We start from the raw sequence: 22,155 nt of genomic DNA, 5'->3' as shown, positions 1-22,155 counted from the left end.
TGGAGGATTCTGAGGGGCTGGAGCGGGGTTTGAGGGCTGGAGGGAGCGGCGTGTGGGTGGCAGGGTGGGATGGTTTGAGGGCTGACAGTGGGAGCCTCCCAGCCTAGGTGCATTCCCTGTGCCCAGCCCCGTGCCCTCGCAGCGGCACTGGGAGCCAAGCCAGGAAAATCCCAGGGAGCTGCGGGAGCCTCTGGCTGCCCCTGGCAACTGTGTTGTGCTGCCACCACCTCGGCTGTCCCGGTCCCAGCTCCTCCGCAGGCCCTGAGCGTGGAGGAGGCGCGGGCCGGGATGGACTCGGAGCTGGAGGAGCGGTTGCGAGTGGCTTTCCGGGACAAGCTGCGGCTGCTGTGAGTGAGAACCCTCTGCCCTCCCCCTGGCAAGTGACCAAAGGGTTGGCAGCCAGGCCAGCATGTCCTGCGTGCTCCTGCGTGGTCTCGGCTGGTGTTCCCGTCTCCGGGTGCCACTGCCAGGATGGCTGTCACTGGGTGGGCGCTGTGTCCCCAGCGGAGGCTCCCAGGGAGCAGAGGACGCTGCAGCCGTGGGCTGGGGGGGAGGCAGGGGGATTCCCCGGGCTCTAACAAGAAAGCTGAGATTGTGCTGTGACTTGTTTTTCCTTCCCTGGGGAACAGCACTGGTGCTGGGGGTCTCCAAGTGGGGGAGGCTGAAGTGGGAGGGATGGCCAGGAAGGAGGGTGGGCACGAATATGACTACAGGCAGGGCTAGCCCTGTGTGGAGGAGCGGGCCAGGCTCCCCGTGCCGAGCCCCGGGGCAGCGGTGGCCCGTGGGAGCCGTGCCCGTGCCGCCGTGGCAGATGCCCTGCCCAGGCTTTCCCTCCGCAGCCCAGCCGAGCTGCAGGCAGCCCGCGGCAGGACGGTGCCAGCGCGGGACGCCCCCACGCTGCTGCCGTCCACTCGTGTGCTCCTGAAGAGGCGGGAGGTGGCGGAGGTGGACCGGGAGCTGCAGAACCAGCGGCAGGTGAGGGCGGCCGCAGCCCCCCGAGCGTCCCCTCCCCGGGGACAAGGCGGCTGGCAGGCGTGTCCCCAGCTGTCCACGGCCTGGCACCCCGGGCTGCACAAGCGCGGGCCGGCGCTCTCGGCACCCTGCATCCCCACAGGAGTTCCAGCAGCGGATGCAGCGCCTGGCGCAGCGCCGGCAGCAGCTGGCTCGGAGGCAAGAGCAGCACCGCCACGCCGTGCACAGATTCGAGTCCTTCCTCAAGGTGCCGGGCTGGGGGCCGGGGCCGGGCCGGCCGGAGGGCGGGCGCTGACCCCGTGCCCGCGGCGCAGGCGGTGGCGGCCAGGCGGGAGCGGGCGCTGCGCCGGGCGGGCGAGGAGCAGGCTCGGGCGGCGGCGGAGCGGGCGGAGGCCGCCCGGCTGCAGAGGGAGCTGGAGCAGCTGCTGCGGCACAGGGAGCGCCTGGCCCGGCGCCTGCGGAGCCTCCGGCCCTTCGGGGACTACCTGCGGGACGCGCTGGCCAGGATGGGGCAGGTGAGCGTGGGGTCCTGCGGTGCCACCCTGCGTGTCGCCAAGCCCCTCGGAGGGGTCATCCCTCCAGCCCTGCGGCCTCTCAGCCGCCTCCCACCGCCCAGTTCCAGGACGTGCCGGCCATGCTGGTGCATTTCGGGCTGCTGGAGGGGGTGAGGGCAGCCCTGGCACGGGAGGCAGAAGCTGGGCAGGAGCTGCTGGCCCAGGACAGGGCACAGCTCCAGCGGTACCGTCAGGACATCAGCACCCAGCTCCTGGGCACCAGGGAGGAGTTGGCCCGGCTCCACACACGCCTGGAGGCTGCCCGCCAAGATGTGCTCCAGTGGGTAAGGGGGATGTGGGGTGCCCAAGCACTCCCCAGGCAGAGGGGCAGCAGTGCAGACCCCAGGTGTGCTGCACAAGGGAGATGCCCAACGTGGTGGAGTGGCTGAGCTGAGAATCCCCTCATGCCCAAAAAACAGCAGCTCTGCACGGGGAGGATACACAGTCAGGACTCCTGGGTCCCCCTGGCCTGGCCTGGGGGGTGCAGAAGGACTCAGGGCAGTGGCCAGGGGCTCATTCTGTCCCCCAGGAGTCCTGCTGGACCCACATGCAGAGCACAGCCAGCCAGAAGACCCTGCTGCTGGGGCAGATCAAGCTGGCTGTGCTGAACCTCTTCCAGCAAACCACTGCACAGCTCAGGATCCCCATGGACAGAGCCCAGGAGGACACAAAGGCCCAGCTGGACATGGTCAGCAGAACCCTCTCCCCGGGGCAGTGGGGCTTGGGCACACAGGGACATTTCCATCCCTGGATGGCTGTGGCATCAAGCTTCCATCTTCACAGGTGCTGCTCTGCATGCAGGGCCTGGCTGACATCTGTGCCACTGATGCACACCCACAGCACCACAAGCGTGTCAGGATGCTTCAGGACCAGGAATAGCGCCTGGGGACACTTGCCTGCTCCTGGGGCTGGGAAGAGGCTGCCAGGGAGCCACACGACCCCTGGGGATGGACATAATTCCTTGCAAGTCTGGAAACCCCGTGTCAAGAGGCAACATAGATGGCAGTGGCACAGGCACACTGGGTGGCAGTACACGCAGGCAGGGCCAAGGCACTCCCGAGGTTCCCTCCTGCACAGAGCACGCCAGGCAGGGGGAGGAGGAGGAGGGAGGTGCTGTTGGCATCTCTGAAGGTGTTTCACATCAAAATACATCCAGCAGTGCAGCCACAGCACCTGCTTGTTCTTGTGTCTCTAGGGAAAGAATTACCCCAGGCACGATGCTTGGAGAAAGAACAAAGAGGAGCTGGGATTCAAAACCAGCCAATATTTACTGTCCCCTTCCCCAGCTCCCAGCCCAGGCGCAGGGGACGTGTCCCCTACATCCTCTTCCTGAGCTTGCCCTTCTTGGCAGTGCCGGTGCGGCGCCCGAAGGCCATCTGCCGCAGCTGCTGCACCCGCTGCCGGTTCCGCGCCTTGAGGCGTTTCAGGCCCCCGCTCTGCAGGAAGCGCTGCTTGGCCGCCTTCTTGCGCTGCTTCAGGATCTGCTGCTTGTTCCTCAGCTCCGAGCGCACCCTGCCCTGCGCCGGGGGCTGCGCGGGCCCTGCAGTGGGACACGGCTGCGCTCAGCACAGGGCTCAGAGCTCAGGGGAACAATGCAGGGCTCTGCTGCTCCTTCAGGTACTCACCGTGCCCACGTCTGTGCTTCCCTCTGAACTGCTCCCTGCTGCGTGGCCCTTCCTCATCCTCATCCCGCTCGTCAACCTTGTACTTCTGCTTCCACTTCTCATAGCTGGGATGGGTGGGTTAAGGGAACATGTGGCTACTCCTCACTTGACCCTGTGCTGAGGTTGTGTGACTGTGCTCCCTCCCGTGGCTGCTTCCCCGGCAGGGGATGGAGCCCTGGCACGTGGGTCCAGCCCTGCTCCTGCAGCGCCCAGCCCAGGCAGGCAGCAGTGCCCATGGCAGGATACAGATTGTTCTTGTAGGAGCTGCTGATGTAGCGCCCGCTCTCTGTCCGCACCTTCTTCTTGTCCTCCTGGCCCGTCTGCCCCACAAACCGCTTCTTCTTGCGGTCCCTGCGAGAGACACAAGGGTGATGGGACCGAGCAGTGCCACCCCAGCCCTGATTCTCCCCCCAGCCCATGGGCAAACCCCACTCACCACTTGAGCAGCTGCTTGCTCTTGTTGAGGTTGTGGTTCTCGTCACCCATGAGATCCAGCACGGCCCCGGCCGCCTGCTGCTCGAAGGCGCTGCCCTCGCCGCCCACGCTCAGCCTGCAAAGGGGGGAGATGAGAGCAGCCCCCATACAGGCTGGGATGGGACAGCAGCAGGAGCCCCCCCAGACTCACCCCCGCTCGCTCTCAAAGTCCTTGGGCCGGTATGGGATGTAGAAGTCCTCATCCTGCTGTGCCGGCTGCTGTGGCTTTTTCCTGGGACCATCTTCTTCTCCTCCTCTGCCTCGTTTTCGCTTCCGGCTCCCCACATTGGAGAACACGTCCTGGATGGGGACAGTGGGGGAGTGTCATTGTAGGACACGAGACAATGATAAGCGACTCCAAATATTTCAGAAGGCAAAGAGCACAGAAATAGCTTTACTGTCTAATTCTTACTACTTTTTATAAGGTGCTCCCATACAGACTTAACATGATTGGTGAATAGGAACAACAGTTCTCTAATTCCATTAGTTAAACTAGAAAAACAGCTAAAATGGGGTTTTTTTGAGAACTAGAAAGGTAAAACATCACCTGAAGAAAGGCTGTTTTGAGAAAAGATAGTTGTTTGCCAAGACTGTTTTGAATCTTTGTTGAATCTTTGTTGAGAAATTTTCCCTTGGGAAAAAGTTAGCAGCTGCTGGCAGGCTATAAGCTCTCAGACCCAGAAATATCAGGCCCACAGAGGGGTTTGGGAGCCACGTTCCCCCAACATTCCCCTAAGTCTCTGCACCAGCTCCCAAGCCCCAGCACAATCTCGGAGCCCTGGTGCTGCCAGTACTGGGCCAAGGCAGCTCTGCAGCAGTTCCTGCATCCATGACCCCATTACCTGGAGGTCCTCCTGTTCTCCTTCCCCATCCTGGGGCTCGGGAGGGGCTGGGCACAGCCCCTGCCCTTTAAGTGCTGCTGCCCGCTTCTCCTGCTGCCCACGCTGGAACTTCTCGATCAGGGCACGGTCGTGGCGCCGCTTCGATCGCATCACGGTGCTGGCCGGCGTCCGGGAGGTGGCGTTGATCTCAAAGATGGTCTGTCCCCAGGGCAGGAGCATGATTCCCAGTGAGCCACGTGGGCATCCCATCCCAATCCCATCCCATCCCAATCCCATCCCAAGTGTCAACTCACTGCTTTGGACTTGTAGGTTTTGATGCTATCCACCAACTTCAGCCTCTGCAGCTCGGTGTCTTCGAAGCGAGCTCCTGGGGAAGGCAGGCAGGGAGAGGGGCACACACCAGTTTCCTGGGGAGGGTAATGGGGTCTCCTCCCTCAGCATCCCCTCAGCACTCACTGAAGAGGGGGTGCATGCCCAGCTGGGACACATCCAGGTCCTTGGCCCTCTTGATGGACTCAGGCGAGGGGCCGGGCCGGGAGCGCAGGTACTGCTTGTGGGCGTTGTCCGCCACGCGGCGGAGGCTGCGCAGCTCCAGAGAGCCCTCGTGGTCCGTCAGCAGCAGGCACTCCTCGTCATCCACCAGGCTCTGGGGGACACGGCCCAGGACCCCGCCAGCATCTGCAGCCCAGGGGACACCGTGTCACCTCCCCAGCACCCACCCTGGATTTATCAGAGCACAGCTGACAGCGCCAGGGAGCTCGGCACTGTTCAATCAGCGTTCCCCACACACAGGGTGTATCACAGCCCCCAACACCCCATTTTCCCTATCACCCCACAGTGAGGGCCTGCCACAAGACCACAAACTGGCCAAGGATAACACCCCGGTGGCCACACAGCCACCCCTCACCAGCAGGCATCTCCTGGGCTCCGGCGAGGACGAGCGGGCGTCCCAGGAAGAGGTGCAGGTCGAACACGTAGGGCATCTCGTCAGGAGCCACCAGCGAGTAGGCAGTGCCACTCCGGCCAGCTCGGGCCACACGGCCTGCAAGGGCAAGAGGAGAATGGGAAACCACACCTGGCCAGGCAAGGGACTCCCTGGTGTCCCTGGCAGCCTACACACATAACATTTACTATGGCTAGCAAGGGGCTCTGGGTGGCTGTGGAAGTGGCAAGGGGAAGCCCCTACAGGCAAGGTACCAGTCCTGCCCCCAAGAGCAGCTGGGACATCAGGGACACTGACACTGCTTTGTCCCCAGTCTGTCCCTCAGTATCCCAACACAGGGAGGGCACTGGCACCCACCGACACGATGCAGGAAGAGTTTGCCCTTGGCGGGGAAGCTGAAGTTGATGACATTGTCCAGCATGGGGATGTCCAGCCCCCGGGCAGCCACGTCGGTGACCAGCAGCACCGGGCACTTGCCCTGGGAGAACTTGGCGATGTTGATCTTGCGGGCAGTCTGGTCCAGGGAGCTGTAGATGTGTGTGCAGCGGATGCCCTGTGCCGTCAGCAGCTGGGAAGGAGGAAAGAGATTGGATAGATGTACCCTCAGCAGAAAGACAGGGCCAGAGACTCCAGAGTGGCCACCAGGACCTCCAAATCCCACTGTGCTCCCTCCTCTCTCTGACAGTGAATGGATGCAGCACCTCCATGATCACATATCTCAAATTTCTCCTTCATTCCAGTGAACAGAGGGAGAGATTCCAGCAGGGACCTGCCATAGCTGCAGACCCCACACGGGCATCCCCAAATGCCACTTACCTCCCTCAGATACTCCGTGTGGTGCTTGGTGGCCACGAAGACGACTGTCTGGTCCTGGGGCTTCACCACGCTGCGGAGCAGGTGCAGCAGCACAGCCGGTTTGTCATCCCCACGCACGTGGAAGAACACCAGCTGCAGCACGAGGGCAGCGCTCAGCCCTGTGCCACCACTGCCACCTTTGACCCCTCCTCAGGAGCAGGTGGCTTGCAGGGGGTAGGGGCACAAAGCCCATCTTGAACTTCCCCAGATGATCTCACCTTGAGCTGCTCACTCAGCTTGGACTCCACATCCAGGCGGATCAGCATCGGCTCAGTGAGGCCTGTGGTGACACACAGCACATGGGTCACACACGGGATGTGCTGCTGGGGACACCCACCTGGCCCAGCATTAATCCAACTTGGTTTTCCCAGTGCTGGGCTTGGCCTGCACTGTGTCCCTGTCCCCAGAGCCACCCATCCCCGGCTCCTCACCCGCCCGGGCGAACTCGACCAGCAGCTTGGGCAGCGTGGCGGAGAACAGCACGGTCTGGTGGCCGTCTGGGAGGCGGGCGATGATCTCCTGGAGCTGCTCAGCAAAGCCCATCTCAAAGAGCCTGCAGGGGAGGGGGTAAGGGACATGGCAGGCCCCTCCCTGCCACTCCTGGGGCCTCTTGCCCACGTGGGGACACTGCCAGCCCTGGGGACGTCCCCATGCCCCACTGACCTGTCGGCCTCATCGAACACCACGTACTCCACGGTGTGCAGCTTCAGCTTCATCTCCACTGCCACATGCACCAGGCGCCCAGGGGTGGCGATGATTCTGTGGGGACAGAGGTGGTGACAGGACCAGGCCGAGGGGGAGAGGGTGTCCCCACACCATCCACCCAAATCCAACCCAAAGACGACACAATAGAGACCCTGTTGTCCCACAGGACGTTGCTCCAAGGGAATACCAGGAATGCCCATCAGGCACTAAACACCAGTGATGTCCCCAGATGTCTGATGGCCATTTCCCCACTGGGCCCCCTCCCTGTGCCCCACTCACATGTCAGGGTTCTCATGCAGGGCAGCAAACTGGTCCTCCATCCTGTGAGAGAGGGGAGAGATCGGGGTGGCACCGGGCAGCTCAGCCCCTCACCAGGTTTTGGGGAGGCTCAGGGAAGCAGGGATTGGAGGGGACATGGGGACAGCTTACTTGTCTCCTCCCAGGATCAGGGCTGTCTTCAAGCCGGTGAACTTGCCCAGCTGCAGGGTGAGGAAGAAACAAATTGGTGGGACGTAAGCCCAAGCCCATTGCCCCCGTTATTCCCACTCACCCCACGCCCCCTGTACCTCCTTGGTGAACTTGAGGGTCTGCAGGGCCAGCTCCCGGGTGGGCGAGAGGATGAGGGCGCGTGCCCCGGCCTGGCTGGGCGCCTTCAGCCGCTCGAACATGGGGATGAGGAAACACGCCGTCTTCCCGCTGCCCGTCCGCGCCATCGCCACCACATCCCGGCCACGCAGGATGGCAGGGATGGTCTGTGGGACACCACCGTCACTGGCACCGTCCTGCTGCCACCCCCTGGGGCAGGCACCCACCGCTCCCCATGCTCACCTTCCTCTGGATGGGCGTGGGCACCTTGTAGCCCTTCTTCATGATGCCCTTGAAGACAGGGTAGCTGAGGCCTAGGGGAACAGGGGTAAGTATGGGGGCATGGGCAGGAGGGGACAGTCTCAGTCCCAGGGACAGTTGTCCCATGCCTCACACGCACCCATGGACTGGAAGCCCCCAGATTTCTTCTTCTTCTGGTTCTGGGCCCGCACCATGGCCTGAGTGTCCAGCTCAGCATCGGCACCATCGTCCTCCTCGGCAGCGGTAGGGAAGGCGGGCAGCGGGGTCACAGGGACCTGGGGACAGTGGGGGACATGGCTGTGGTGATGGGTGTCAGGCTCACTGCAGCTCTGCACTGCTGCCATGGCAGGCAGGGCCACCAGTGCTGGTGACGGTGGGTACTGGGGACATTGGCACTGGGACACTGGCACTGAGACACGGGTACTGAGACACTGGTACTGGGGACACGGGTACTGGGGACACTGGCACTGGGACACTGGTACTGGGGACACTGGCACTGGGACACTGGTACTGAGGCATTGGTACTGGGGACACTGGTAGTGGGGACACGTGTACCAGGAACACGGGCACTGGGGACATTGGCACTAAGGATATGGCACTAAGGCACATGGAGACCGGGACCCCAGTACGGGGCACGGGGTGCAGGGACACGCCTCGCTCGGGCCGGGCCCGCCCCGGGCCGGCCCCGCGCCCGCCCCGCTCCCGCTCCTGCCCCCGCTCCCGCCCCGTCCCGGTACCGGCGCTCCGCGGGGCTGGCGGCGGGCGCGCAGCGGCGCCATGTCGGTGCCGGCGGCGGAACCACGTGGCGGATGCGGAAGGGGCCGGGCCCGGCCCGTGCCCGCCCCGGGGCCGCGGCTATGCGGGCGGCGGGGCCGGCCCCGGACGGCGGCTCGGCTGCCGCCCGCCCTCCGCGGGGCCGCCGCCGGGTGCGGGCGTCCTTCGTGGACGAGTCGCTGTTCGGCCGCCCCGCGGGGGCCCGCCCGCCGCCGCCCGCCTTCCCGCCGCCCTGGGCGGCTCCCGCGGCTCCCTCCGCCGGCGGCTCCCGGCCCGGCAGTCAGTGCAGGTGAGCGGGGGCTCAGGGCGCTCCCGCGGATCTCCGCTGCCCCGGGTTTCGGGGCTCGCTCCGCGTCGGTGTCCCCGGGGCGCCCCACGGAGCCCCTCGGCTCCCCCAGCCCGGGCTCGGCTGCCCCGCCGGCTCTCGGTCACTCCCGCTCTGATTTCCCCCGCTGTAACCAACACGAGTTTCTCCGCTTGTCGCCCTCCCAGGTCCCGAAGCCACGCTCCGTCCTTCTGTGACGAGTCCCTGTTTGGTGCCAAGCCCCAGGGTCCTGCCTGGGCAGCTCCGCGGATGAGGAAGGAGGATGTAGCCAAGCTCCATTCGCTGCTCTGGAGCCCCCCGCCTGCCCCCCAAAGCCAGCCTGGCCTTTCCCCACACTGCAGGGGGACTCCCCTGCGAGCCGTCCACCCACCGGCCTCCGCGCCTCCGGCCGCATCTAAGCCCGGCCACCAGGAGAAGGTGTGTGGCTGGAAGCATCCCAGGAGCGATGCCTGCTCCACAGGCTGGGGTGCTCCCGGCAGAGGACGTTCCCAGTCTGTCAGCCGGCTGAGCACCCCCCCGGACAGGATTCACCTGTCTTCCAACCTTGGCACAGAAAGGTGGAAGAACCAGAGCCCTCCAACAACCCCTGCTGGCCGCCAGGGCCCTCTGGTGAGGGGTCGGTCCAACAGCGTGTCCGGATCTCCTGTGCTCAGGAATGCCAAGGCCGCAGGTGGCTGCAAAGCCAGACCCCCCTGGAAGTGATGCCAAGCGTCCCTCTGGATGTACATACAGCCTTAGTGCCCCTGAGGCCTCCCTGTGGCCAAGCCCACGAGGATCCTCAGCTTTTCTGTGGCTGGAGATGAAGGATGGGGCTGTTCCATGCTGGAGGACAAGCCGGGAGCCAAAGGTGACCACAGTGCTGGGAGCAGTGACCTTGTTCAGGGCACAACCCTGCGGCAGCAGAGCGGGATAGCCTTGGTGGGGACAGCTGCTTCCCGTGATGTTCCTGCTGTCTGGGAAATCCTGCCGGGAAGTTGGAGCAGCAGGAGACAGGAGTGCCCCCAGTGCAGTCCAGGGCCCGCCCAGGCACAGGTACATGGACAGTGCAGCTCCATGGAGCTCCCAGAACAGGGGTGCTGCTGGGGTGGGGTCCCAGGTGAGTCTGGCTGGGGCAGTTGAGGCCTGAGGGCCCTGACAGGGACCTCTGCTGACCATGTGTGGTGAGAGGAGTCCTGCCCCATCCCACCTGTGCCTGCAGGAATGCAGGACATCCCCAGTCTGACCTGCTCAAGGCAGGTCCAGACAGGTGGTGGAAACCCCTAGGAACAGAGGCTGCACAGCCCCTCTGGCCTCCTTCCCACTGCTCCACTGTCCTCAGGGTGAAAATTCTCCCTTTATCCAGTCAGAGCCCTTCTACTTTGATTTTGTGTCTGCTCTCTCATTCTGTGCCTGAGCACAAACCTTGGCCCAGCCCTCACTACTGCCTCCTCTTTGCAGGTGTTGAGAGGCTGCTCTGAGGCCCCCCAAAAGGTTCCCTTCTCCAGGAAAGGAGCTCCATTCCCTCTGCCTCTGTGCACAGGATGTGCCTTGGTGTCTCCCTGCTGTCCTTGCTTTGTGTCACCAGCGCCTTATGGACACCTCTGACAAAGCAGGACAAGGGAGGACGAGCACAGAGGTGAGGAAAGCATTGCCCTGCGTCCTGCTGGCAATGGGATGGTCCCAGCCTGGATGGGGTTTGTGGCAGAGAAGGATCTGCGTGGGGATTTTGGCAGCTTGTGGTGCTGAGGAGGTGCTGAGTAGATCCATAGTTGTGCAGCTGGTGCTGAGGGTTGTGAGGTGCTCACAGCAGTGCCACGGTGTCACCAAATAAGTGCTCTGAGACAAATGTGAGATCTGTGGGATGCTGCTGAGTGATCTGGGCAGCACCAGAACTCCTCCACTTCCTTTGCTGAGGTGGGAAAGAGCAGCTCTGTCTGTATGGAGGTGGGTAAAGGACATGGGGTGGGTGACCTGGGGTGTGCAGTCACTGCTCCCTGGCGAGGGAGGCTGCGGTGAGGTTCTGGGAGTTTGGTAACTCCCATGCTGAGGGAAACACTCAAATTCACCCAAGGGACACACCAAGCCAGGTTAAGAGCATCATTCTGCCTCCAGAAATGATTTTATTGCATCTTGAGCAGCAGCAGGATCGGGCCTTGACCCACTCCAGCACGTGGAGCTGGAGCCAGCCAGGAGCCTGCTCTGAGTGGAATTTCTGCTCATTTCTTGGCCTGACAGGAGGCAAGAATAACCTGATGTTACTAAAACCTGAGAAGGTGAGTGAGGGTCCCTGTGATTAGCTCCAAGCTCTCAGATCTCTCCCTGTGCTTCCCATTGAGGCAATCCAGCAGATCTTCTCAACCTGGGGTAAAATTGGAGGGACATGAAACAATTGTGGCCTTCTCAGAGGAATTGTTGGGAGTGCTGGTGTCAATCCCAGCCTCACAGCTGTGTTTGGGACATGGGCACAGTGACTGCAGGCTGTGAAGGCTGCGGGTCTCACTGGGCTGGGAGAGAATCCAGACGTGATTTGGACACTAGATGGAGACAAGAGGGTTGAGATTGCCACAGAAGCAGGAACGCTGTTCCCCAGCAGCAGCTGGGTGAGGCAGATCCAGCGAGGCAGAGTTGCCAGCGAACTGGGGGAGCTGCCCTGGAATCTGAGCAGCACAGAACTGAACCAGCGCAATCCTGGACAGCTGGAGTCCTTGAAAGAGGAAGTATCTTAAAATAAGGAGAGATTTTATCTGGAAATCAAGTTAACAGTGGCCTGTGTGGCCAGGATTGGCCACTTTACCCGCACTGCTGTGCTCAGGGTCCAAGGAATCAGAGGAGGAAACTAGAGCCCATCTCATCAGCCACTTTCCTGTCCCACACTGGCCCAGGTTGCCACCAAGGGCTTCCAGGAGGTCAGAAGTGGCACTTCCTTGCTTTTACACATGAGGACAATGTTGGTTAAGTATAAAATGGGTTGTTTGCATTTTGTTCCATGGTTCTCCCTCACATTGGTGCTTTACTGTTGCCATGTCTTCTTGTTCTGCCAGAGCTGTGCAGCCCAGCATGAGAGCAAAAGCTGCTCTGTTACTGCTGGAACTGGTGCTCTCATGGAAAAAAACCCACATTAAATCTGAATAAAATGAGGTGGGGGAAATGTTCAGTTGTTTCCTGCCTCCAGATCCAGCCTGTCCAGTGTCACTGGTGCTCAGCTCAGGCCTGAGTTGTTCATACAGAGGCCTCAAGCTGGGATCCTCCCTGCTGCTGCTCTCATTTTTCTGCCTGCTCAGCAATGATAAATCTCTCTCTCCACCCTGGACTCCACCCTGACTCCCTATTGCTTACTCGGGGGTTGAAGTTGTGTTGCTGCAGGGCTGCTTTCCACTGACATCAGCAGAGCACTGGGATAGAACGGGTACACTCCAAAAACCAGAAAACCAGCGTTGCTGGCAGGGGCCTGACCTTTACAGGCTTCGTGTCCTGCAGGACCTTTTGAGGGCCGGTGCTCCTGGACACCCCTCACAGCACCCACTGCGCTCGGGACCCGACTCATTCCTACCGCCAGCGGGGCATGTGAACAGGGACGTCCCCATGCGGAGCGGGGAAAAGTGGGTGTCCCCGCCCGGGAGCGGCTCGGGGTCCCGGGCCTGGTCCCCTCAGGGTCCCCGGGCCTGGTCCCCTCAGGGTCCCTGGGCCTGGTCCGCTCGGGGTTCCCGGGCCTGGTCCGCTCGGGGTTCCCGGGCCTGGTCCCCTCAGGGTTCCCGGGCCTGGTCCCCTCAGGCTCCCCGGGCCTGGTCCCCTCAGGCTCCCCGGGCCTGGTCCCCTCAGGCTCCCCGGGCCTGGTCCCGTCAGGCTCCCCGATCCGCTCCCGCCCGCGTTCCGCCGTTGCTCGGTGACCGCTCCTCTCCTCCCTGACCCGGGGGCGGGGCTTCGGCGCAGCCAATGGCAGCTCGCTCTTTACTCCTGGGGCCCACCCCCGCCACCTCGTACCAATCAGCACCCCCGACTGTCTAGAGGGACAGCGCTTCTACCCAATGGCGAGGCGAGGGGTGGTGGGGAGGCGGGGATAACGCCGATCCTCTGGCGGGGCGGGGGGCAGGCGCAGCGCGCGGATTGGCGGGAGCTGGGATGCTCCGCCCTTTTGGGCGTGACCAGAGCTGTAGCAGCCAATGGGAGGCGAGGGGCGGGGCGCGGAGGAGCCGCGTCGCTGCGGGCGCCGGTTCGGCGGGGCCGGGACGGGCCGGGGGGTGCGGGGGGTCCCGGACGGGCCGGGCGGTCCCGGGAGGGTCTGGAGAGTCCCGAGAGTCCCGGGGCCGCGGGCACGGGGGGCTGGTGAGGAGCAGGTTCACCCAGGGCTGGGAGGAGGGCGCGGGGAGGGCGCCGGGCCGGGCCTCCCCGGCGCGGTGACAGCGCCGTGCCGGTGTCCCTCTCCCCGGACAGGGACAGCGGCTGTGAATTGTCCCCGTGGCGCTGTCCCGGGCCTGCTTCATTTTCCTTTTCCATCACCTTTTAGAGAAATCCGTGACCTTGTGGCATCGCGCAGTTAAAAAAAAAGAAAAAAAACCAACAAAAACCCTCCGGGAACTTCATGTGCGCGGACTGCGGGCGGCCTCCGGCGCTGCCGCCTTCGCTTCCCGTGCGGGCGCTCGGGCACGGCGGGGGACAGAGCCATGAGTGACCGCGCCTCGTAGCGCCATGCCGGGCCCGGGTGCGTGTCCCGGTGCCGCGGGCTCAGGAGCTTGCCGAGGGTCGGTGTGTGTGCTGCGAGCCGTGCCGCGATAGGCAGCCCCGGCCCCGCGTCGTGAGCTGAGCTTTGGCACCGGCGCCTCTGGGGAGCGAGCAGCCCGGTTCGGAGCGGCGTGTGCGGAGATGGGTGCGCGCAGTGCCGTGTCCCTGTGCCCGGCAGACAGCCCCGGGGCACGGCTGCCCGCGGAGGGGTTCTGACACCCGCGTGTCCCCGGTGGAACTGCGAAAGGCGTTCTGGAAAGCAGCCGCGGAAGGGCCGGGATGGCGGTGAGCATGGACGATGATGTTCCCCTCATCCTCACCCTGGACGACAGCGGGAGCAGCGCCTCAGCCCCTCTGGACGAGCTGGACCGCGAGGAGCTGCCTAACGAAAGTAAGAGCCCTTTGTCCCTGCGTGCCCCGTGCTCGTCCCCTCGGGGTGCCCGCTGTTCCCGCTGGGGCTCCGGGGTGTCCCGGCCCCGGGGCTGCCCGGTCGGAGCAGGTCCGGGGGTCGCTGGTTGTGCTGCTTGTTGCTCACAGCCCGTGTGGCCCCGCGGGGCCGCACAGCTCCCACCAGTGCTGTTTCCAACACGCGATTTTGCGGTCCCCTGTGGCCTTAAGCCCTTTCCTGCCCGTTGTCCCGTGTCCTTCCCTTGTCCCCTGCAGTTCTCTCGTGTGGTGTTTCCTAGCACCGCAAACACCTGCGCTTTGTGAGGCTTGTCTGGTCTGTTTCTGGTTTACATTCTGACCTTTCCAGGAAGGGAAGCGCTGATAAATCCCTTCCACGTCTTTATTGTGATCTTATCAAAGAACCTGGAGTACTTTTAGACAATATATTCGTGTTGGCCCCGGCTGTTTGGCGGGGCACAGCCAGCCTGTGAGCACTGGGAGGGGGCAGACAACGGGCACCATCCCTCTGCAGCTTTGCTTTTCTCCTCTGTGTGTCTTCATTGAAGCCCTCGCCCTGCAGCAGGTTGGATGTGGCCAGCAGATGTGTCTGAGCGTGTTCAGAGAGTTTCTGGTCGGTGTTACACTTTGCTGGATATATCTGTGCAGTTTTAACTTCCAGTTGCAGGTGCACACACACAGGTCTTGTGATCCTGTTGCTGCCACAGGCTGAACATTTAGAACAAATGCATGATTTCCTGGCCAGGCATCCCTTTTTTTCCACATTATACCTCTGTGCCATACTGCCTCTGAGATTTGATTCCTCTTGTGATAAAATGGGTTCCCTTAATTTTCTCGTTCTTGACTTCCCAACTCAGGAATTAATTTTGGATAATCAAGATTCTTCCTCCCTCCTCCTCCTCCTCCTCTGCCTGCCTAAATTGCCCAGTTGACTTTCTCTAAGCTCACTTTTATCCTTGCTTCATCCCATCTGTTTGTCTTTTAAAGTTTTGCCCTCTATTTTTAAGTTAAATAGAAGAGAGATTTCTTCCTCCATCCACGGGTGTATTTATAGGATTCCTTGTGACTAATTTTAATCACTCTTCCCTCTTTCTTTCTCCCACCTCCCATCCCTTCAAAGAAGAACTTGTGTGAGGCTTAACAATTGCTTGAAGCCAGCATGACTGTGTTAAAGCACAGGCATGAGAATGAATGTATTAATAAATAAAATTCTCCACATTGAAATACAGGGAAGTTCTTTAGGGACCAATTTTGTGCTTCTTACAGGATCGCTGTGTGGTTTTTGAGAACTCATTTCCTGGGATCCTTCAAATGAAATGTCTTTTATTTGTGTGTTTTAATCACTGTTAAAGTTGGATTTGCTGCAGGAATATAAAGCTTATGCTCCAGAAGAGATAGGGAATGATACAGAGCCTTCTGAAGTCAGGGTGGGATGAAGGATTAGGAGGGGAAGGCTGGCATCAACAACTTGAAAGGCACGTTTATCTCTGGGAAGTGGGAAGCTTAAATCAGGGAGTGAGCACACTGACACCAGCACTGGCAAAAGTAAGCTTGTTTAAAAACCAGCACGTGCAGTCCAGCTTTCGCTCTTTGCCTGCACAGAAAATGTGCTGTGAAATGCAGCAAAGCTGTGTCTCGTGGAGGCCGTGAGGAGTCAAATGTGTCCCCTCTGCTCTGCCTCCCCTTGGCTGCTGAGGACTGAAATGGCATTAACTGTGTGATGTCACGTTTTCACTCAGAAGCTTTTCTTTTCCAGGGAAAAAAGTGTGTGAGAAGTCCTTGTCAGGGGACAGAGAGCCTGCCAGGGTGGTGATGAGGACATGGGCACAGGGAAGGTCAGGAAGTTCTTTCCTTCTGGCTTTGTCTTCTCTTTGCTTAAACTGATAATTGAATATTCAGCCAGAGTTTGGAGGAACAGCTTCCTCGTTACTGTGTGTGGCCATCATCAACTCCAAGGGATTCAGTGACAGGTTAAACACAAAACTTGCAGTGAGGTGTGTCTCCAGAACAGGCGGGGAAGGACCCACCATCCTCTTCCAGGTGACACCTGGGGAAAGACAAAGTGGCTGTGGCTGTCCCTTGTTTAATCACATGTTTGAGGGTGCTAATGATTGAATCTGACTCTTGCTTGGTGTTCCTGTGTGCACAAACTCTAAATTTTAGTCCATTCTCCAGCCTGTCACAACCATGTCATTGAGTGCTGTGTACTTGTGTGGTTCATTGTATCAGCTCTTGTGTTTTTTAATGAACTTCTTGTGCTTTTAAATTAAAAAAAACACCCCACCCTATCCATGGTCTGGCTTTGTTCCAGTCAGGGCTTTGGATAAATAAATTTGTAGTTTTAGGTTCTTGGTGTTGTTTGCCTAGAACTGGAGACAAGTTTCTGGGTTGAAATCAGTAGAAACAGGGTTTTCTGAAAGCTAGCCTGTAGCAGATGTAAAAAGAAAGGACTGAAGTGCAGGAGTGAATTCCTTTCCAAACCTTGCAGGAGAGTCCTCTCCTGGGTAAGTGGGTGTCTTTGGGTTACAATAAAAGAAAGCTAAAGGAGAAAATTGTCTGGAAAATTGCATTCTTAAAGAAAATGTCCAGCTGCAAAAATTAATCTCCCAAATCCTCCAGCTCTTAAGCATTTAATGAGAGAAAATACTTGCATGGGGAGGAATATTAAACTCTGCCTTTCCTGGCTTGTGCTGGGGTACAGGGCTTCCAGGGAGCTCCCATCTGCAAAGGGTCAGAATCCTGCAAAGCTGACAGGAATTCACATCCAGAAAAACGTGCTCTCTGTGGTACTGATGGTTTTCTGACTGTGCTTGTAGGGGCTGGGTGATTTTTCTTTGCAGCTCCAGCAGCTGAAGGAGACAGGGAGAAGCTCTTGCATCACCTGGATGCACAGGAGTGAGTGTGATGCTGCCCTTTGCTAGCACACCTTATCTGAGCATCTCCATTCAAACTCCACTTAAGCTCCCCAGCCCCTGCCTGAGGGCAGTGACTAACAGCAAACTGAATTTCTACAGAAGGCAGAAAGGGAGATGTGAGCCTGGCGTGGCTTTTCCCAAAATCCTGTCCTGAGAGTGATGAGAACCTGCCAGGGTTTAGTGATTTCTCATCCCTCCTGAACTCCTGGGAAGTATTTGAACAGAGCTCTCAAAATATCTCCTAAGTGCAGTGTCTGTTTTCCATGTACAAAGGCAGCATGGATAGCCTTGAAACTCTAGGACAGTGTCTCTCCTTGAGCTGATGGGAGCTATAAACAATAAATGAGTGCACATTGATTTATCCTGTATTAGATCAGGTACAAGATCCTCCTTTGCCTCCTGCATGGAAATTGCTGTAGCCTCAAGTAGAGTTTCAGTGTGTTCCGAGCAGAGAGTACAGCTCGGAGTGCTGTACACAGAACAATGGGATATTGTCTGTTTCCCCACACAATGGGTGATGGCAGGGGGAAAGAAGTCATCTTTCAACTCTGGGTTTTTACAAGAAAGCAACTGCATCTGCTATTGAGGTAAAAACTAATTATTGGGGAGGTGGGGGAGCAACTGCACCAGCCAAGAGGGATTTTTTTCTAGAAGGATTGTTGGAAAATGGGAAGTTATAACTTTGAGTGAGGTGCCTTTGCAATCTCACTTTCTGCTGCCTGGGAAGTGAATTGACAGGAAAACCAGAGTCAGCCTGGCCTTTTGGGAAGGTGAATTATTTGGGAAGGTGAATTATTTGGGAAGGTGAATATATGCCTGTCACCACTGGGAATGAGCAGGTGGCCCACGGTGTGGGAAGAAAACGAGATTTCTCTGTTGGTGAGGTTGGAGGGGCAGCCCCAGGCACGCTTGGTGAGGAATGTGAGCAAGGAGAGCCCAGGGCCTGCTGGCTGTGCCTGTAGAACAGTGTGGAATGTGCTGGCCTTCCCAGAGGGCTGGGAGGGCTCTGCCCTTGCCCTGGGACAGTTCCCTGATGGAATGTGGGAAGGGGCTCTCAGCAGAGCTGCTCCTTTTGGAACTGGCTGCTGGAGACTCAGGTGGTGGTTCTGAGCAGAGTCTAGAGACAGCATTAATGGATGTTGTAGACACCAAACTTGTCTTAAAAAAATCCTTTACTAAGCGCCAGGTAGACACTTGGGATTTGGGGCAGTTAATGTTCTTTTTGAGGCATGGGAATTACCTGGATTTTGATGTGTTTGGTGGCCAGTGCTGCCTGAAGTGACAGAAACCTCTTCTGGCTTGGATCTGGTTGCAGAACACATTTGTGTTGGCAGTGAGAGAGTTAAGTCTGTCCATGTAATCCACAGCTTCAGATCATGGAATCATCCCAGACAATCCAGGAGTGGTTTGGTTTGGAGGGGCCTCAAACCTCATCCTATTTCCCTGTCCCGCCATGGGTGAGAATTCCAGGTGTAAAACAATTCCTAAAGGGCTGAGGAAGCAGGGAATAACCACCTGGCCTTTGGGAAGATGCTGCAACCACACCAGCTCTTGGGACCTGTGCTTCCTGTGGAACCACTTGAACTGCTCTGGAGGCATCATGGCCCTGCTACCTTTGGAGGAAAAGAGGCATTTCAGATGTCAGCCACCTGGTGGATTTAATAAATCCTTCAGGATCTGTAGGGTTTGATCCTTGTGTGGAGGCAAGGGTTTCAGGGGTGACTGGGGCACTGGGCATGAAATGCTGTAGCTAATTAAGGTGAAGGAATGAAGGGGATGAGGGAGCAAGCAACTGCTTGCATTGGACCTGGCAGATTCCAAGATTTCTGACAGCCAGGCTCTTAAGCAGCCTTTTGGATTATCTGGTGGCTTTCTTGGATGCTGTGCAGGATATTTTCTCACGTCATGGCCCCTAGTTCTACCAATTTGCCTTTAATTAGTTCCAGCAGCAGTGCTGCTGCTGCTGCCTTTAGAGGTGAAACATGGCCAGAGCACAGGGCTGGGATCTCATTTTGGGAAGCAGCCTGGTTCTGCTGCTGGAGCAGCTCCTCCTTGCACCTGGGGTGAGTCAGGTGCTGCCACAGTGGGTGACAGTCTCACCTGGAAAGTGCTGCTTACACCTGCTGTGGGAGTGGACACGCAGGCTTCATCCCTTTGTTATGAGGAGGTGCTGGTTTGCATTGCTGTGCATGATTCGTTTTTCTTAATATGCACCTGCTTAAAATTTATAGAGAGAGGAATTTTTTTTTCCAAAGCACGAGTGGTGGTTTTGTGGTGGATTGTTGGTTATGCCTCTGAAAGTCTCATTTCTCTGACCTAACAGCCTTGCATTCTGCAACTTCTGCCAGGGCTCCTCTAATCCTTTCCTGGCCTAGATGGCTTAAAATGAATGTTTTAAGCAAGCAAAGCAAAGCAAAACTGCCTCTGAGATGAGTGAGGAGTGAAAATCTTGGAAAGGGAAACGAACACCCAAAACATAAGGAGATTATTGTTTTCTCCTTCAGTACAATTCGTTTCCCTGGGTGATGAGCTCTGTAAGCTCAGAGGAAGGAGGGAAATGCTGCTTTTTAGAAGATGTTAGGGATCTTTTGCTATGATGTTAGAAATAGTGAAAAATATGTTTCTACTCTGAACCATCCCCCTGCAATCTCACTTGAGAATTCAGGTTTTTAGGTTTTTAGGCAGGGCTGTGCTTAAATACTTGGGTAGAGCCTTTCTTTCACAAGAAGGAGCCCTGTGCTGTCCAAAACCCAAAAGCATTTGTGTGGAGACATTCTCACCGTGGTGCCTGCAGAGGAAGAGCCCCAAGCACAGTGAAGTACCAGGAGGTATCAAGGGCTGCAGTCACTGTGGGTATTTTTTCCAAGCCTTCCTTGTTTTCTGAGCTCTGCAGGAGAGCAGTTTGCACAATGCACACGTTGTGTGTCTCACAGTGGGATGCTCTGTCAAACAGAATCTCTGCACTGTTGACTCTTTCACGCAGCGAAAAAAGAAAAAAAAAAACCCAGTGATTTTTGTCTTGAATGCCCCATGCTGTTCAAATCTGAGCTGGTAACTGTGTCTACAAGGTGGAGAAGACTTGGGTTAGTGTTCCATTATCCTGGAGTCAAATGGTTCTTTCTCCTTTGTCATCTCCTGGAGCACTGGGGATGGGAGATCATCTTGCTGTAAATCCAGGGGGGGATGCTGCAGAGTGGGGCAAGGAGCCTGGAAGCTCCACACTCCCTTCCTGAAGATGGGAGTGATGACCTTGGTGCTGTGAGGAAGGGAGGGAGCCCCTGCCCTTTGTGTGCCTCTTCTCCAGCACAACTCCCACCTTTTCAGGGTGAGAGCAGAAGGACAGGGCAGCCTTAGGTGTTTCCTCCCTGAGTTGATTGCTTTCACTGGAAAATGTGGGATCAGGGCACGTGTGGTGTCATCAGAGGGCTCTGCTTGTTTGAACAGGTGGTCCTGGGATTATAAAAGACGTTAAGGAGTTTGAAAGTGTTCGAGCTACAATTTGAAATTGTCAACTTTCCAGCTCGAACCGGTCACTCCTCAGCCACCACAGCTGACTTGGAAACATTTGGCTCAGGAAGCGGAACAACAGTTGGAAACAAACAGTGATTAGGTTTTTCATGGCTTCCCGGGGAACGCATCGGTTTGTTCGTTTCCCCCCTCATTTCGTGGTTCCTGTGGATTTTTAAGGCACTGTAGATGCAGGATGTTCAGTTGAGCCAAGCCTGCGTACTGGCAGATTAAAATGAGCAAAGGCTGAGCACGCTGAGTTCACTCATCATAACCAATATGATGCTTCTCAGAACTTCCTTTGCCCTTGGTATCTTCACTGAGGAATCCTGCCTGCTGCCGTCAGCCCCCCTGCGTTGAAATCCCATTTTACCCATTTCAATGCTGTAAGAAGTGCTGTATAAACTAAACAGGAGCATCTGTGAAGTGGTTAGAGTTGTTGTTGATTGCCTTTTCCTTATTGCCTTCAGGGGATTTAGGCTTGAATTTGCTGGAAGTAGAATTTATGAGCCAGAACGCTCCATTTCTGATCCTTAAGCTGGGAAAAGTGCAGTGAATTTGATCGGTCTCCCCTCCTGCCTCCCGTGTCTCTGGCTTTTGATCTGGACCTCGCAGGGCTCTCTCTGTGTCTTTAACATAATTGCTTTTTGCATGTGGAGAGGAAGGCTGCTTTTTCACATGGCTGCTTTCTTTCTGGGGCGCCGCAGGAGCAGCGCTCGGGTTTTGGCCATCTGCTCATGGGGCACGGCTCTGTGAGCACCTGAGCCTCACCTGGGGACAGGCAGGCAGCACAGGTGAGCCCTGCAGGGCCAGGGCAGCACAGGTGAGCCCTGCAGGGCCAGGGCAGCACAGGTGAGCCCTGCAGGGCCAGGGCAGCACAGGTGAGCCCTGCTGGGCCAGGGCAGCACAGGTGAGCACTGCAGGGCCAGGGCAGCACAGGTGAGCACTGCAGGGCCAGGGCAGCACAGGTGAGCCCTGCTGGGCCAGGGCTGCACAGGTGAGCACTGCAGGGCCAGGGCAGCACAGGTGAGCCCTGCTGGGCCAGGGCTGCACAGGTGAGCACTGCAGGGCCAGGGCAGCACAGGTGAGCACTGCTGGGCCAGGACTGCACAGGTGAGCACTGCTGGGCCAGGGCAGCACAGGTGAGCACTGCAGGGCCAGGGCAGCACAGGTGAGCACTGCTGGGCCAGGACTGCACAGGTGAGCACTGCTGGGCCAGGACTGCACAGGTGAGCACTGCTGGGCCAGGGCTGCACAGGTGAGCTGCACAGGTGAGCTGCACAGGTGAGCTGCACAGGTGAGCTGCACAGGTGAGCACTGCTGGGCCAGGGCAGCACCCTGACCTGCACAGGTGAGCTGATGCAGGGCCAGGGCAGCACCCTGACCTGCACAGGTGAGCTGATGCAGGGCCAGGGCAGCACAGGTGAGCTGCACAGGTGAGCACTGCTGGGCCAGGGCAGCACAGGTGAGCACTGCTGGGCCAGGGCAGCACCCTGAGCTGCACAGGTGAGCTGCACAGGTGAGCTGCACAGGTGAGCTGATGCAGGGCCAGGGCAGCACAGGTGAGCTGCACAGGTGAACTGCACGGGTGAGCTGCTGCTGGCCCAGGGCTGCACCCTGGCCTTGGTGACACATCCTGAGCACGGCAAGAGGAGAATGAAGAGTTTGAATCATAC

General features: G+C 58.6%; 4 protein-coding genes and 1 long non-coding RNA gene across 8 annotated transcripts in view; 3 read left to right on the top strand and 2 right to left on the bottom strand.

Annotated features, from left to right (window-relative positions):
• Window positions 1-191: 191 nt before the first annotated feature.
• Window positions 192-2,695, top strand: CFAP73 (cilia and flagella associated protein 73). Its single transcript, XM_063416159.1, has 7 exons — window positions 192-347; window positions 840-975; window positions 1,115-1,219; window positions 1,287-1,487; window positions 1,589-1,810; window positions 2,056-2,214; window positions 2,310-2,695. The coding sequence occupies exons 1-7, from the start codon at window positions 289-291 to the stop codon at window positions 2,403-2,405; spliced, it is 978 nt and encodes a 325-aa protein (XP_063272229.1). The 5' UTR covers window positions 192-288; the 3' UTR covers window positions 2,406-2,695.
• A 52-nt stretch (window positions 2,696-2,747) lies between these two features.
• On the bottom strand, window positions 2,748-8,714 carry DDX54 (DEAD-box helicase 54). The gene is made up of 20 exons (XM_063416150.1): window positions 8,593-8,714; window positions 7,995-8,130; window positions 7,838-7,908; window positions 7,576-7,761; window positions 7,439-7,488; window positions 7,289-7,330; window positions 6,968-7,063; window positions 6,736-6,857; window positions 6,523-6,584; window positions 6,266-6,397; window positions 5,807-6,017; window positions 5,414-5,548; window positions 4,963-5,184; window positions 4,800-4,873; window positions 4,507-4,704; window positions 3,816-3,964; window positions 3,627-3,740; window positions 3,437-3,541; window positions 3,152-3,255; window positions 2,748-3,066 (listed from the first exon to the last, which is right to left on the bottom strand). The coding sequence occupies exons 1-20, from the start codon at window positions 8,632-8,634 to the stop codon at window positions 2,843-2,845; spliced, it is 2,475 nt and encodes an 824-aa protein (XP_063272220.1). The 5' UTR covers window positions 8,635-8,714; the 3' UTR covers window positions 2,748-2,842.
• On the top strand, window positions 8,594-12,070 carry RITA1 (RBPJ interacting and tubulin associated 1). Its single transcript, XM_063416160.1, has 3 exons — window positions 8,594-8,918; window positions 9,122-9,986; window positions 10,392-12,070. Exons 1-2 carry the CDS (start codon window positions 8,665-8,667, stop codon window positions 9,654-9,656), a joined length of 789 nt encoding a protein of 262 aa, XP_063272230.1. The 5' UTR covers window positions 8,594-8,664; the 3' UTR covers window positions 9,657-9,986; window positions 10,392-12,070.
• A 29-nt stretch (window positions 12,071-12,099) lies between these two features.
• LOC134560304 (uncharacterized) lies at window positions 12,100-12,682 on the bottom strand. The gene is made up of 2 exons (XR_010082709.1): window positions 12,414-12,682; window positions 12,100-12,325 (listed from the first exon to the last, which is right to left on the bottom strand). It is a non-coding gene; the product is annotated as an uncharacterized LOC134560304 (long non-coding RNA).
• Window positions 12,683-13,058: 376 nt separating this feature from the next.
• Window positions 13,059-22,155, top strand: part of TPCN1 (two pore segment channel 1) — a 41,099-nt gene continuing 32,002 nt past the window's right edge. For 2 of the 4 annotated variants that reach the window (XM_063416155.1, XM_063416151.1), the window contains exons 1-2: window positions 13,059-13,143; window positions 13,438-14,043. In XM_063416155.1, coding sequence (XP_063272225.1) covers window positions 13,932-14,043 — 112 coding nt within the window. In that variant the 5' untranslated portion in view covers window positions 13,059-13,143; window positions 13,438-13,931. The other 2 variants (XM_063416153.1, XM_063416152.1) reach the window with 2 other exon arrangements.

Source organism: Prinia subflava, chromosome 19 (genome assembly GCF_021018805.1).
Source record: "Prinia subflava isolate CZ2003 ecotype Zambia chromosome 19, Cam_Psub_1.2, whole genome shotgun sequence".
Taxonomy (NCBI): Eukaryota; Metazoa; Chordata; class Aves; order Passeriformes; family Cisticolidae; genus Prinia; species Prinia subflava.
The sequence above is the reverse complement of the archived record's forward strand: the minus strand, read 5'-3'. Positions and strand labels throughout refer to the sequence as shown.

Coding starts and splice junctions, on each gene's coding strand:
- RITA1 (XM_063416160.1), top strand. CDS start 8,665: ATGCGGAAGGGGCCGGGCCCGGCCCGTGCCCGCCCCGGGGCCGCGGCT. Junction 8,919..9,121: donor CGGCCCGGCAGTCAGTGCAG/GTGAGCGGGGGC, acceptor TCGCCCTCCCAG/GTCCCGAAGCCACGCTCCGT.
- DDX54 (XM_063416150.1), bottom strand. CDS start 8,634: ATGGCGCCGCTGCGCGCCCGCCGCCAGCCCCGCGGAGCGCCG. Junction 7,331..7,438: donor CTGATCCTGGGAGGAGACAA/GTAAGCTGTCCC, acceptor CCTCTCTCACAG/GATGGAGGACCAGTTTGCTG. Junction 5,549..5,806: donor ACTCTTCCTGCATCGTGTCG/GTGGGTGCCAGT, acceptor TTGCCCTTGCAG/GCCGTGTGGCCCGAGCTGGC.
- CFAP73 (XM_063416159.1), top strand. CDS start 289: ATGGACTCGGAGCTGGAGGAGCGGTTGCGAGTGGCTTTCCGGGACAAG. Junction 976..1,114: donor AGCTGCAGAACCAGCGGCAG/GTGAGGGCGGCC, acceptor GCATCCCCACAG/GAGTTCCAGCAGCGGATGCA. Junction 1,811..2,055: donor GCCAAGATGTGCTCCAGTGG/GTAAGGGGGATG, acceptor TCTGTCCCCCAG/GAGTCCTGCTGGACCCACAT.